The 15,962-nt window shown below is 36.6% G+C and overlaps 1 protein-coding gene across 5 annotated transcripts in view; it reads left to right on the top strand.

The window, feature by feature from the left end:
- CACNA2D1 (calcium voltage-gated channel auxiliary subunit alpha2delta 1) overlaps nucleotides 1-15,962 on the top strand; it is a 497,531-nt gene that overhangs the window by 96,008 nt on the left and 385,561 nt on the right. For all 5 annotated transcript variants that reach the window (XR_006210876.1, XM_042965363.1, XM_042965360.1 and 2 more), the window contains exon 3: nucleotides 10,988-11,104. Coding sequence is in view for 4 of the 5 variants with exons in the window: in XM_042965363.1 (XP_042821297.1) it covers nucleotides 10,988-11,104 (117 nt within the window). In the remaining variant the exon portion in view is untranslated. The remainder of the gene's footprint in view (nucleotides 1-10,987; nucleotides 11,105-15,962) is intronic.

Raw genomic sequence — 15,962 nt, 5'->3', positions numbered from 1 at the left:
AATATATTAATTTATTTACAAAAGAAGATACTCTAGAGAAGAACATAATTAATCATGGGTGATTCTGACGAGGAATCAGCAAGATGCTGAGGCAACAGCAAGGGCTGGGGTTTTCTTTTCTACTCTGGGGAGAGCTGCTAAGTAGCTGGGTGGTATTAGATTTCCTGTTACCTGCTTGTCAAGCGAGATAGATCTTAACACTCTCTCTTCCTTGCAGAAATGTTATAGGGGAAAAAGGAAATAGGAAATGAAACGGGGAAGTCATCACAGATGCTACGAAAACGTTAAATGCTTATGTCATGTTAAAATGTAGCTTTATGTTTTAAAATGTTGCTTTATCTTCATATTACTTTACAAATGTAGCATAATTACTATTTTATAAGAGTAATACAATTAATTTTCAAATATAACCTTATTGGATATTGATATTAAGAAGCAGTTGTGAAGACTATATTTTGAAAGAGATAAAAAACAAAGAAGCAAACCCAGAATTACTGGTTTTATTTAGCATTGCCTTATTCTCTCAATGAGGAAATGTTGTAACTAAATCAATTACCATAATTACGTAGGCAACTTGAGATTGCAGTTATTTTAGGGGAAAAACCCACTTTTTTTTTTCTCGCTCTCTCTAAGTAGCCAGAAGTCTATTTTGACTGCAGAGAGTACTATCAGTGGAGAGTATGGGTTCCCTGCACCCATCCACTGGAGGTTTTAAATTAAGAAGCTAATTTTTTTGAGCAGTGGTTAATTACATTCGTTTTTAAAGGTATGGAATAAACTCCAGGGCATTTCTAATGTGATGGTGACTTTCAGTAGTTTATTAACTGGTTTTTAAATGAAGTACTATGGGTTCACAAACATGAATAGTAAAAGGCTCATAAAAGGGTGTTGTTTTTTTTTTTTTCTTCTACTAATCTGTTCCATTATCAATTAGTACTTAACACCTGCTTACATTGTACTAGTACTTAAGGGATAAATGATTATTCATTGTTTTTCCAAAGAGCAACCTAATGGTTGGGTAATACTGATTACAGAGGGAATGATAGAATGCCGCCTGTGCTCTCTTCTTGTCCGTGAGCAGCACAATGAAGATGGAGGCTAAGAATCCTTGCGTGATGTAGCCACGCGGCAGCTTCTCTAGCACGAAGATGAATGGCATAAAAGACCGTCATCTGCTACTGCACACTCTCAGGGTACAGCATACAGCTCCTCTTTATTTACTTTTCCTGAAGACATTTCATGCCGTTATGTCTAGAGCCGCGGTTCTCAGCCAGGAGCAGGAGACATTTGTCAGTGGTTGGAAACATTTGTGATGGTCACAACCGGAGGAGGGGGGTGCTCCTGGCATCTAGAGTCAAGAGGCCAAGGATGCTGCTATACATCCCACAATGCACAGGACACCATCTCACAACAAAGAGTCATCTGGTAAAATTGTCAGGAGCTCTCGGGGTGGAAAACGGCTCTAGGAGGACTGAAAAATTTGAGGCAAGAATCAACGTATGGAATTCTTTGTGTTAATATAAATTTGTGAAGTTGTCTATCAGCATTGATAGGTAGCAGTTTTGCTTTAGAAAAGCCATTTGTTAAGTAAAATGGTTAAGAGTAAATTAAACTGTGCTGCTTTTAAAAATTATTTTGTTGGCAGTAAGACGAATTTGGGTCATTTGGGGTTAGGGACATTAAGCAAGCAGCTCACTCAGCCTATGGTTAATTATTTTTTAATTTAGTTTTAATAGAATCTAGTATGATCTCTTGTACTTTTAATTGCTTATGAATTTGTTACTCAAAACACACACACAGTTCATATGTGGCTCCAGATATGCAAAGTGAAAGAGGCTAGGTTAATGTTATCTCTGGAATTAGCAAACAAAAAACCCAAGTAGGTGGCTTCTTATTATATGTATCTTAACGCTTTTCTTGTTTTAATTCTGAATACTCTTTTAAAAAAATTCTGAATATTCTTTTTTTTTAATGTTTATTTCTTTTTGAGAGAGAGAGAGAGAGAGCCCGAGCGATAGCGTGCATGCACGCTCAAGTGGGGGAGGGGCAGAGAGCCGCACGGAGAAATCCCAAGCAGGTACTGAGCTGTCAGCACATAGTCTGATGCAGGGTTCAATCTCATGAATGGTGAGATCATGACCTGAGCCAAAATCAGGAGTCAGATGCGTAACTGACTGAGCCACCTAGGCACCTCTAATTCTGAGCCTTCTTAAAGATAAACTTACTCTTTACCTTATGTATGAAATGTCTCCAACCCAAAATCTGAAGAATTCTTGTTTTCTTTTTCTTTTTCTTTTCTTTTCTTTTCTTTTCTTTTCTTTTCTTTTCTTTTCTTTTCTTTTCTTTTCTTTTCCTTTCTTTTCTTTTCTCTTTCTCTTTCTTTCTTTCTTTCTTTCTTTTCCTTCCTTCCTCCTTTCCTTCCTTCCTTCCTTCCTTCCTTCCTTCCTTCCTTCCTTCCTCTCTTTCTCTTTCTTTCTCTCTTTTTCTCTTTCTCTCTTTCTCTTTCTTTCGCTCAATTTAGTCTTTGTTATAGGTTAGTTTCTGTGTTCCAGGAATGAGCCCTTGTATTTAACCTTCTAGTTAAATATTATCGCCTGTTCTGATGTGTAGTTTGGAGAAAGCCCAGGCATATTTGTGCTTGTTACTTGTTCTGGTCCTTCTGCCATCTAATGCAAGCTGGAAAGTGTCACCATTAAATTCTCATTAATAGGAACTAGGGCAAGTAGAAAGATATACTGTGGAACATTCTCCAATTCTGATTTCATTCTTCCTAAATATTCTTCTTAAAGGTAATGTCTCATCTTAAATGTGATAGTGTCCCAGCTGAAAAGTTTATCATAGGGAAGGAGTAGGGAAAGTATTTTGAACTCTTGTGTTTGTTATTTGAATGCTGGTTTGGTATAATTATCATTAGAAAAATATGCACCATAAATTCAAGAACATGATCAGTTGTTTTATTTTTTTAACGTTTATTCATTTTTGAGAGAGAGAGAATGAGCGTGGTGGAGGGGAAGAGAGAGAGGGAGACATAGAATCCGAAGCAGGCTCCAGGCTCTGTCAGAGCTGTCAAACGCAGGGCCTGATGCGGGGCTTGAACTCATGAATGGAGAGATCATGACCTGAGCTGAAGTCAAGATGCTTAACCAACTGAGCCACCCAGGAGCCCCCAGACATGATCAATTATATATGTATATGTGCGTATATGTATATATGTATATAATTACATGAGCATATATGTGTGTGTGTGTGTGTGTGTGTTGAGGTTCATAGTAAACAGGCCTATGTTATATTTGAATTCTTGCTGTGTGCTAATTAACTTTACTAGAAGTTCTGAGCAATAGAGCTTGGAGTTGACCATATTCTATGGTATAAACCAGTACCCTGAGTTTTATAGCTTTCCTTGATAGTGTGTCTCATTTTGCCTTTCAGTCTGTATTTTCCAATAATTCCTTGTATCACACAGATTCTGATTTCTTTCCTCCCATATTAATATATATTTCCCTCAAAGTGTGGCTGTCATTGCATCTTTTTGACTACTATAATCCATGTGATTTTATTTTACTCTGAATTCTGACAGCACAATTTTCTCCCCCTCTTATGTGGAACACTAATAATCTTCACATTGATCATTACCTTGCTTTTGTGTAGTTAGTCTATTTTTAGGATGTGATGACCATTTAGGTGTTGTCTGCCTGCCATCAGTAGATACGAGTACTGGCCATGTGCAGACCATGTTTTATGTGCTGGGGTGTACCAATGAACAAAATCTCTGTCCTCTTGAAATTTACATTCTGGTTAAAGGAAATATGAAATATATAACAAATGTGATGCTTAATAAACTATGAATGTTAGATGATGTTTGCAATTACTTGAAAGTAGCCAAAATGGACACTGGGTGTTGTATGTAAATGATGAATCGCTGAATTGTACCCCTGAAACCAACACTGCACTGTAGTTTAACTGACTAGAATTTAAATAACAATTTGGAAAAAAAAAAAAAAAAAAGGTAGTCAAAAATCTCCAGCCATAAAAAAGTTCAAAGGTGGTAGCCTATCTCAGAAAGATAGGTTACAGGGGAAAGGAAACAAAATGCTATAATTTAAAGCGATTTTTACTAATTGTGTTAAACACAACTGACAGTGTACTAAAGAGTATTAAAGAGTGAGACATTTAAAAAAAAAACTTGACATTTATTTACGAGATTGCATCATTTACTGTTTTAATTAAAGAGTAGGTAGGGAGTGTTTGAAGAGATCAGGAGCTAATTAGTAAATATTGCATATTTTTTTATGGCAACATTCATTTTTTTTAACAGCTAATTTTTAACAGAGGAAGGTAGGGTTTCTAAAATTTTTCTTTGTTGTTGGTAAAATATATTCTAAGACAAATTCAGACCTAGTGTCACTAGTTACTCTTTACCTGACATGAAGGACTCTTGACATATCTGAACATCCCTTTCTATTGGCCCGCTTCTGTGATGATGTAACTTATGATAAATAAAAAGAAAGACTTTGTTATACTTGTGAATCATTGCAAAATTTCTTAAGGTAAGGGAACTTTGATCTTTGAAAGTGACCACGAAAGAACATTGTATCATTCTTTTTGTGCTAATACATCTTTTAGAAACAAGACATTCTTAGTTGCTAGGGAACAAGTAGTTCAAAAGCCCACAGAACACTTAATCAAGAAGAAAAAACCCATATAACCAAACCATCCCACATTGCAAAATTCAAGTAAAAGCAAGTGAAATTGATTTTGTGAGTATCTAAAGCAGTTGAAGTGACAAGGCATCTCTTTTCCTACCTGCATTTGCCTTGAAGATGTTTGAATTTACTCCCCTTAGCCAGAAAAGGCAGTGAAATTAGAATGTTCGTGGGAGTCATGTCACAGTTTGTTTTCATCCCTCTCATTATTATGAGGTAGGATCATATTTATTCATCCAATTTATATATATTTTTGGACAATGTGTGCACATCTATTTTGGTATTTTTTAGCTTTTCTCTCTAGAATTTCTTCTCAGAATCCCATGTTATTGTGAAGGTCATTGTTGGAGTCCTGAGATAATTTCATTATTTTGTAAAGTTGAACAGAAATTACCCATTTCTCAACAGAATGATTGAAATGAATGACATGAATCTAATGAGTAATGAAATGAAGGTGCAAAGTAGTAATTAATAATGTTAATCACAACCTTCAAAGCATGGGGTCTTTCTTAGCATTTTTATTTTTTGACAGAATGACTCACTTGGGACTTTATTATAGAATCACTATCCAGAGGCTGATTATTATTGTTACCTCTCAGCTGGAGCTCTTCACAACTAATTCATTGTTTTAGTTTTCTATTATTAGTGTGACACATTCCCCCAAACTTATTGACTTAAAGCACAAATTTATTATTTTACAACTTGTGGGTCAGAAGTCCTTCCCTTGGCTCATGGCCCCTTTCCAACGTCTTCAAATCTGGCGACAGTGGAATGATTTCTTCTCATGCTGCGATCTCTCTGGTTTCCTGTGTACAGTCCCATCTTTCTCTTCCGTTTTCAAGGACCCTTGTGATTATATTGGACCCTCCAGAACAAACCAGGATAACCTCTTTCTTTTCCATTTAATTTAATGCATTAATTTATTTTCTAATGTTTATCTTTTATTTTAGAGAGAGTGTGAATGGGGGAGAGGGGCAGAAGGAGAGAGAGGAGAGAGAATCCGAAAGAGTCCCAAGTGGGCTCTACATTCAGTGTAGAGACTGATGTGGGGCTTGATCCCACCACCCTGGGATCGTGACTTAAGCCAAAATCAAGAGTCAGACACTCAACCGATTGAGCCATTACCATCTGCAAACATCATTCCCCTTTGCCATGTAACAGCACACATATATGTGTGGATACCTTTGGGGTGGGGGGGGCTAGTGTTCCACCTACCATAGCCATCACTTGTGTCACTCTGTGGTATGTGCCTGTTGCTTTCCTTCCACTAGACTTTTCATTTCTGCTGTTTGTGCCTGTGATCGACCTAACTGTTGTCCTGTGGTGAGAGAATCTGATTGGTTCAGTATGTTGTCACTGCTTGTACAAATCTTTTGTACCTGTTTCCTCGCAGGCTATTGAGTCAGAAGTTAGCAGCTTCTAGATCTGATATGTTCTGATGCGATTGGCCAGGGGCCAAAGGCAAGGTCATACATTAGAATATTGTTACCCATTTGTCAGGAAATACCTACGACTCTTCTTTCATTAGGGACTGTCACAAGGAAAGCTTTTCTCAGAAGGATGGCTATGGGCATGGCAGAAATCTGGGTTGCTTATTCCGGACAAGTTCCATGGGAGGAAAGTTAATGTACAAGTCCTGAGGGAAGGGGTGGTCAAAATTATACATACTTAAGATTTAATACGCAAGAATTTCTGTTTCCTTTTAGAGAACTTTTTAAGTTCTTTTAGAGGTGCCATTCTCTCTCCCAAAGGAAAAAGATTTAGTCCTGCCATTTTGAAGCTTTTGTTTAAACTGCCTTCCCATGATCTCTAATGTTCTTAACTTTACTCCTTGGCATCTGGGCACAAGGGGAAACCTGTGACAAGATGTGCAGTGGATGTGCTGTTTTCTGTTCTCTTGTTATAAATACTGAATATGGGTGCTACTAAGAACTTGGCCAGGCTCCTTAGCCTGCATAGGGCCTTCGAGTCTGGGTGCATCGCACCGTCATTCTTCGGCTGGGATTCTGCTTCCCACTGTCTATCCCTCAATTTCTGCATTGGGGCTCCCTTGATCCTGCCCTGAGGCCATCTTCTAGCAGAGGGATTAATTCTTAGCTCCCTTTCTTATTCATTCCAACAGTCTTTCCTATTTCTCCACATCCTGCTGAAACCAAGGGACATCTCCGGTGTAGAGTGGCACTGCAGACTCACTTTGCCTAAACCTACCACGTTACCGTTTTCCTTTCTACTACTCTGGGCAGTGGTTTGCTCCTTCACGATGTGAAATTGGGGACCCAAGCTGTCTCCACTCTGATAACTCCAAAGCCTGAATTTCAGTATTCTAACACGGTAGTTAATTCAATGTACTTTTTAAGTTTCTTAAAGTTAGTAAATGATAATGTATGTGAAACACCTCAGAGTGCTATAGAGTAGATGCCTAAAAATGATTGCTAATATAATATTCTAGGTCATCGCAAATCTGGAAACTTACCTCACTTTCAGTAAGCATCTCTGGGATATCTGTGTAGTAAGTCTTAAGATTTTTGAAACATTTCTGTATGTTCAGTGAGCAATTATATCATTGAGTGGTGTCACTTTTTAGATATTAGAGGTTATTTTTATTTTTATTATTATTTTCTTGTTCATTTTTGAGAGAGTGCACACAAGCAGGGCAAGGGCAGAGAGACAGGGAGAGAGAGAATCCCAAGCAGGCTCCAACCCTGGGAGCCAAAAGTGGACTTGAACCCACGAACTGTGAGATCATGACCTGAGCCGAAATCAAGTGCTTAACCTATTGAGCCACCCAGGTGCCAAGAGGTTATTTTTAAATGTACTCTCCTTCTAGAGATTATGTGGGAACTATGGATTTGGAGCAAAGACACTTAGAAGTTTCCAGTGAAAAAAAGGAAGGGAAACCATATTCTCTGTTGTCTCCAAATGTAATAGTGAATGCTCCTTAAACCCAGTTAATTAAGATTGTAAGAAAGCAAGAATGTACAGGTGGTACATTTTTCTGTTAAAATCTGTGGCAAGGATGGAAGTGAAAGAATTTGAACTATAGAAAAATTAAAGCGTATTAGTGTATCAGGAGGGAAAACATCCTGTCTAGGATTCTCTTTATTGTGATGTATTCTTTCTAGTAGAAGGAATGGAAGCCAGTGTCATACAGCATATGAGGAATTGACATATGATTTTAATGGACCTCTGTTGGGTGGCAAAACCCAAATTATTTATACTACGCTCTTTTGTTTTATTTATTTATTTATTTATTTATTTATTTATTTATTTATTTATTTCCTGGAAAGAGCTTGGATAAAATGGTGAAACAGACCATTATTTTTTAGAAAAGATAAAAAGAACAGGAAGAAAAAAAGAAAAGATACTTAAGGTTCTGTTTTTTTTTTCTTAATTTTTTTTTAACGTTTATTTATTTTTGAGAGACAGACAGAATGTGAGCAGGAGAGGAGCAGAGAGAGAAGGAGCCACAGAATCCGAAGCAGGCTCCAGGCTCTGAGCTGTCAGCACAGAGCCCGACACAGGGCTCGAACTCTTGAACCATGAGATCATGACCTGAGCCGAAGTCAGATGCTTAACCGACTAAGCCACCCAGGTTCCCCAAGGTTCTGTTTAAAAAAGAAAACAAAAGCAAAAAAAAACCCCAACTCTGTTAACATACTAAATATTGTAGAAATAGGGTTTTATTTAGTGGTGGGAAGAATTATAAATGTAGGTACTTTATAGCAATATATCATATAATCTTAAAAATCCACTGAACTCTTCTCCTCTGAAAACTTTTTGCTAAACATATACCAGGAGAGTTTTTGAGAGCCTTCGCAGTACCTCTAACAAAAACAACAAAGAATATTACATTCTTTAAGACCAGAAACAATGACTACTTCTTTTGGTGGGGCAGTTATATGGTCTTAATTCATTTTGATCACCAAGATAACATTTCAAATGTGGTTTTATACATTAAAAAGTACAACAGGATATTTATATTGGGGCTGTAGACTTCAGCTTCCTTGACCTCATTTATTTAAAGTTTATTTGTAAGTTAGATACTGTTTTTTTTCCCCCCTAAGGATTTAAAAATTACTATAGAATCCATCTGAGAGAATATTGTGTATATATTTGAGAGGATTTGTGTATACTTGAATTGAATTTTTACTTCTGATTCATAATCCATTCATCCTTTAAAGAACCTATAAGATATCTGGCATATGTAGGTAGTGACTTAAGTGACATTGTGTGTGGTGCATACTGTGAAGTACAGATTGTGTATTTGGGACTAATCTCTCCCAACTCTGACTTCTGTTGCAGTCCCTGTACCATAGGAAGAAGGTCAGACTTCATACAGAAGCGAACACAATATTAATGGTACAAAGCACAACTGCCTTTCACGCCAATTAGCTTTATTGGTTTTACCGCAAAGAACTAAATGTCCTGGATCAATTACAGCGATGTTGAGGCTTACCTGTTTGTTTCCCAAATCAATTAATCTATTAAGGAGTTCGTGTTCCTGGATGTCATCTTAGGCTAAAATGAAAGAGAGAGGCTTAGGTTGGATGGAGTTGTTTGTGGACAACCTGGTCTGTAGAATAAGACTCAGTAATATGCCCCTTAGCAAGAAAGTGTAAGCAATCCAGTAATATGCAGGAATTTCAAACAAAACTAAATATGGGGAATTTATAAGCGTAGACTACTGTGCCTTGAATAGTTGGGACGAAAAACCTACAAGGTCAAAGTTCAAATGAGTATTAGGGGTTCCTGGGTGGTTTGGTCTGTTGAGCATCTGACTCTTGATTTCAGCTCAGGTCATGATCTCACGGTTTTGTGAATTCAAGCCCTGCATCGGGCTCCACGCTGACAGTGTGAGGCCTGTTTAGGATTCTGTCTTTCTCCCTCTCTCTCTCTCTCAGAATAAACTTAAAACAAACAAAAAAAAAAAAACAAAAAACTTCAAGTATTAGAAAAACCTCAGAGTTTAAGAAAAAAAGTTCAGGAGTTAAGGTTTCACTTAAATATTTTAAAACTATTAATTTTGAATCATTTAAAAAAAATAAAGGCTTCATGTAAAACTAATGTGTTCTGTAATAAATGTTAGCATATGCATCCGTGTATATTTGAAACCACTATTTATCAGTGGCAACCGTGGTCAGCTTGGACCAGGCTATAGAACCTGTTGGTAGTATTGCAGAAAGCTGGAGTTCTGCCAGCAAAAGCAGGGTTGAACTGGTTCCTGCATGTGCCTGGTTTCACGTCTCATAAGACCGTAAAAACCTGCCAGGCCCTGGCTTTCAAAGATGGTTTAGTCATGCATGTGCAGCCCATCTGTTGGGCACATAAGGGATTTCCTCCTCGGCTAAGCCCAGCAGCCTCAAGCATGGCCGCTGTTTCTCCCTTCCCCCACCTTTCTCGAATTCTTTCTTTCCTGCCAGGAGTGCACAGGCTCTGCAAACCAGGTGCTTCTTATGCCACTCTAGGGAAATCCTTGCACAGACACTGATGGGAGGCAAAATTATAGTCTGCTGCTCCTGCCTAACCTTACTTTTAGCATAGCTTGGTTCAGTGATCTAAACAAAACTGCAGGGATTGAGTTTGCTAATAAAAATTATTTGCACTAGTACAGTTCTAACCAAACTTTAACGTAGGCCTCAGTGATCTTCAACTCTTCTGTGTAATAAAGCTGTGTGTATTACCTGGATGAGCCTTAGCATGAGCTTCATGCTCTGTCTCTCAGTCTTCCTCTTCCTCCCTCTCCCTCTCTGACTCTCTCTCTTTGCATGAGCTTCAGCAGCATACAATTTGACCTCAACGGTTGTAGCCGTTGAGCAGCAGTAACAGTGGGAAGTCTCCTTCGAAAACTTCTTTCTTTCCCCTTCCTCTTACCTTTGCGCACTGTACACATCCTCCAAGTTTGACCTCCTGGGCTTCCCTTCCAGTGTTTTGCAGCAAGATTTAAAATAATGATGATGATGATCATCATCGTCATCCTCTTGGCAGTTAATACCAGGTTTTGAATTAGGGGAGGTACAATTTCAAGTCACAAAATTTCATACACGGATCATTGGGGTACAAGATCTCCTACCAGCTGTTAACATGACCTGCTGTTTTGGCAAATGTGTGGTCTGGCAGCAGATTTTTATTTACATAGATACTTTTGACACATCCAAACTCCAAAAAGATCAAAATGAAGAAAGGAAAGAGTGGGTCTTTCTAATCGGTTGTTTATGGTTTACAATACATTCTGTGAACTTAAGAACCACATATGCAGTTATTAATTATCTTTTCCCTTCCGGCAGATTTATGAGAAGTATCAAGATTTGTATACTGTGGAACCAAATAATGCACGGCAGCTGGTGGAAATTGCAGCCAGGGATATTGAGAAACTTCTCAGCAACAGATCCAAAGCCCTGGTGGTGAGTTGAAATGGGCTCTGCTCATTTTATTTTTTTCCATTACTTGTTTATGTTTCATACTTTATTTTCTTCAGTATGCTTTCTTTACCTTGGATACTGTGTCCATGTAATATGTTCCTAAAAGGTGAGATATCATAGTTTCATTGTGAACCTTAATTCTAATTACTAGTTTATTTTTTAGAGGATTCTGTTACATAAGAACAGTATATTTAATTGGTCCAGACATCTCTTTATACATATGTAAGCTGTGATGCATAATAATAATGTTTAAATCTATTAGACAACATAAAAGCCACACATATTGCCAACACTCATAAAACCGCCTTTGTAGTATTCTCCTTTCTGATCACCCTCCCTCCTTGCCAGAGGTGGCCAGTGTACAAATATCTGATGACTCATTTCTTTTCTTTTTAAAAATAGATGTGCCTCACATAGATGTGTTGGGAAACAAGATGATTATTGGTTTGCTTGTTTTCCAGCTTTATTAAAACCACGTTGTGCTGTGTGTTGTCATTACCAACTTGCTGTCTTCCCTCAACATTATGTTTGTATGATTTATCTGGGTGTGTGCATGTAGCTTTCATTCACTCTTATTCACATTTAAATAGTATGAGCATATATCTCAGTTTGTTCATTTATTCTCTGTCGGTAAATTATTATTTGAATCATCTCCAGATGAGTGCTACTATGAATAGTGCTACTCAATTTTCTTGAACAAGTCTTCTGGTTCATACATGCAGGGATATCTGTAGGGTGTTATATACATGATAGTAAAATTAGTAGAGTGTAGAGTACTCATAAAGTCACTTTTACAAAAGTATGAAAATTGTTTTCCGAAATAGTTTTATCAGTTTAGACATCTACTAGCTATATACAAATCTCCTTTGATCCATATTCTGGACAATAAAAGGTGATATCACATGTCTTTTTATTAAAAAACAAAACAAAACAAAAACAACTTTTTAAATGGTGATGTCACACCTCTTTTTATCAAAAAAACTTTTTTTTTGAGTTTTATTTATTTATTTTGAGAGAGAGAGAAAATGGGGGAGCAGCAGAGAGAGAGGGTGAGAAAGGGAATCCAAAACAAGCTCCACGCCTTCAGCATAGAGTCCGATGTTGGGCTTGAACTCATGAAACCCTGAGATCATTATCTGACTGAAACCAAAAGTCGGATGCTCAACCAACTGAACCATGCAGGTGCCCCAGATTGCTTAATTATAGACAATCAAATGGGTGTAAAAGGTACCTCTGGTTCTTATTAATGAGGCAGACATTTTGTTTTATATTCATTCACCAGTTTTGTTTCTTCAGTGAAATATCTGTTCAGATCTTTTGTGTATTTTAATTCTTTAAATTAATTTGTAGGTTATATATTCTTGATAGTGACTCATTTAAGTTATATATAATACAAATATCTTTTTTTTAAGGAATTTTTTTTAATGTTTGTTTATTTTTGAGAGAGAGATTGAGACAGAGTGTGAGTTGGGGAAGAGCAGAGAGAGAGAGAGAGAGGGGCACAGAATCCAAAGTAGGCTCCAGGTTCTGAGCTGTCAGCACAGCACAGAGACCAACATGGGATTCAAATTCATGAGCTGTGAGATCATGACCTGAACCGAAGTCGGACACACTTAACCGACTGAGCCACTCAGCCTTCCGAAATATCTTTTTCTGACTTGCTTGGGACTTGTCTTTTCATTGTCCTTATGGTATATCTTGATAAAATAAGTTCTTAATTTTAGTGTAGTCAAAGTCATCTTTTTAACAAGTTATTCGTATTTTAGGGCATATATTTTAAGAAATCCTTCCCTATGCTGAGATTATAAACATTTGTTCTATATCCCATTCTAAAAAGTTCTTTCAGATTTATTTATTCCACCTACCAACTAATGTCAGTATATAATGTTCACTTGCCCTTGAAATTAACTGTTTTTTCTAACCAATTTTCTCAAGGCCATTTATTAGTTTGCATAACCCTAATGAGCTCCAGTCATCAAGCCAGTCCCTCACCATATTCTTTCTTCTTCATTAGGATCTGGAGTATTCTGGAAGCTTCCCATTTAATCGAAGTTTTAGATTCATCATGTTATTATCCAAGAAAATCTTTAGTGGGATTTTGATTGCATTGACTCAGACCAAATTGGGAAGATAGATATCATTATGATATTTTGTCTTTTTATTTATAAATATGCTATTGTTTCCATTGAGCATGTTCTTATTCCATTCAATAGAGTTTTAAAATTTCTTTGTGAAGTTCCTATACGTCTTCTGTTAGATATAATGCTCGAGCTTATGTTTAGTTTCTCTTAGACTATAAATCACAGCAGTGTTGCAAGTATTTGTCCCAGGACAATTCTGAATTTCCTGTTTACTTATCACTAACAATCAAGATCTTTAGTTTATTTTATATGTATGTTGGCACTCAGAAATTTTGCCTGTTTTTTTGGCACTTTTAAATCTTTGTTTCTTAAAATACCCAAGATACTGTTGTAATATAACAGGAGAGCTCTTTGGAATATTTGAAATGCCATATTGCCCGAAGTTGAAACATTTAATTTTTTAAGAAATAAATCAGTGAGTTATCCATGGTAAAATAAGATTTCATTACTGGAAGATTAAAAGTGTTATTATCTTCCATTTGGGGTATGTGGATACCATTTTTAAGCATCATTTATACATGTAAATGTGTTTTCAATAAAAGTTTATTTAATAAAAATAAGATAGGTACTTTTTACTTGTGATTAATATTTACTCTCTGACAGCTGAAAATGATTCTAATTATCTTGATTTTTATCAGCTTACATTTTTCCTCCAAATGTAAGAAGCAGATAATCTGGATATCAAAGTCTCATGAAAAAAGGTCAGAGAATGAAATAGGATGTATCTTGCCTTAATTGGATTAAAATGGAGCCTATTGTGACTTTCTTTTTCTCATTCAGAATTGAAGTTCTAGACACCTGGTACATTATTTGAGTCCTGTGGGGATCAGTGACTATCCCAAGTGCGTGAATGGCAGAATCTAGAAATCACAATGGCTAATTAAATGTGGAATTAGTTCGATTTTATGCCAGAGAGAAAGAGTCATGTTTGTTTTCAAACTAAATTCTTTATTTAACTGTTTTGATTCCACAAAAACAGAAAACACATTATATCAAAGGGAAATGTTTTGCGACCAACTGAAAAACAGGTGCTACATTGTACTGGAAGTGAATGCAAGATGGCTTTATTAATTAACTTCTATTTTTGTGGTAGGCTTATAGTCAGGGAGACTTTTTGACTAAAAGAGCTTTCTTTAATTTATCTGGGTGGGTTGCCAATATAATTCCACATCTAAATACACTGGAAAAATAATGAATATACAAATTGGAAGGAAATGATAAAATTTAATACCAGTTAGACCTCATGAGTGCTTACTGGTGGCATTATTTAATTCTTTCTCATAATAATACTTAGCTCTAGACATCATTATTAGTCTCATTTTTTCAATGAGAAAACAGGGTCTTTGAGAAATCCTCTAATTTGCTCAAGGAAATTTATCTAATAACTTACGTATGCCAGTGCCTCTTAAATTTTAATGAGCATTTCCTTCACCTGTGACTCTTGTTAAAATGTACCTGTTTATTCAGGAGACCTGGCTGGAGATGCTACATTTCTAATGAGCTCTTAGGTGGTGCTAATGTTTCTGGTACAAGAACTATTCTTTGAGTTAGCTAGAATGTGAGAGCATTCAAATTCATGTGTGTCTGACTTCAAGATCTGCATTCTTACCTAACACATAAGTATATCCTTTGTCCTGAAAAAAGTGTATAATCATAAAGCGGAAGAAATGAAGGCTAGGGAGTATGCTATAAATTACTGTTCATTCAGATTGACTAGGAATTGGATATTTAGTTGGTAGAATATTCTGGAAGGCTATGAATTTTTTTTAGTGACTTCTAGATCAATTAGCCATCTCCAGAAATTGACTCAATGAAGTAAAATAATACCGTATTGAAAAAAAAATTTCTTGGGGCGCCTGGGTGGCTCAGTCGGTTGGGCGTCTGACTTCGGCTCAGGTTATGATCTCGCGGCCCGTGAGTTCGAGCCCCACATCGGGCTCTGGGCTGACAGCTCAGAGCCTGGAGCCTGTTTCAGATTCTGTGTCTCCCTCTCTCTCTGACCCTCCCCTGCTCATGCTCTGTCTCTCTCTGTCTCAAAAATCAATAAACGTTAAAAAAAAATTTTTTTTAAAAAGAAAAAAATTTCTTTTTTATTTGAATGTGAAAAGATTTTAAACCTTTATTCTTCTTCCGTATCAAGATTAGCAACATAAGGTGTCTTTGAGATTATGTTATAAATGTAAAATCTATGAAAAAGAAGTAAATTGAACTGTTTTTTTTCTCACATATCTACTAAAGAAATTTCCTAACAGCTTATAGTTGATAATTTGGCATTTATTTTAAAGGAAATGGCAGCTGGAGTCCATCTTTCCTCCCTCCTTCCCTCCCTCCCTCCCTCCCTTCTTCCCTTCCTCCCTTCCTTCCTTCCTTCCTTCCTTCCTTCCTTTACTTATTTTAGTGAAATGATTAATTTTTAGTATCTGTGATAAAGTTTATTGTGCATACATGTACACAGATTTTATGTTTTTTTAACTTAGTTTCTAAATTCTGTTACAAACTGTTGATTTAAAACTGAATTACAACATATTTTATTCCTTTTTGTTTTTCTCACATTTGTTTATGTAAAACTCTGCACTACTTCTACCAGTATTTTCTTTTTCTCAGTTTCAGCATTGATTTTGACTTTTTAGTCACACTCATTTTAAGCTGTGGTCATTTTATCTGTTCCACCAACCAACCTTAGAGCTGAAAGAGAAACC

The sequence above is a fragment of the Panthera tigris genome, chromosome A2 (assembly GCF_018350195.1).
Source record: "Panthera tigris isolate Pti1 chromosome A2, P.tigris_Pti1_mat1.1, whole genome shotgun sequence".
Classification (NCBI taxonomy): Eukaryota; Metazoa; Chordata; class Mammalia; order Carnivora; family Felidae; genus Panthera; species Panthera tigris.
Note: the sequence above shows the minus strand (reverse complement) of the source record. Positions and strands in the feature narration are given on the sequence as shown.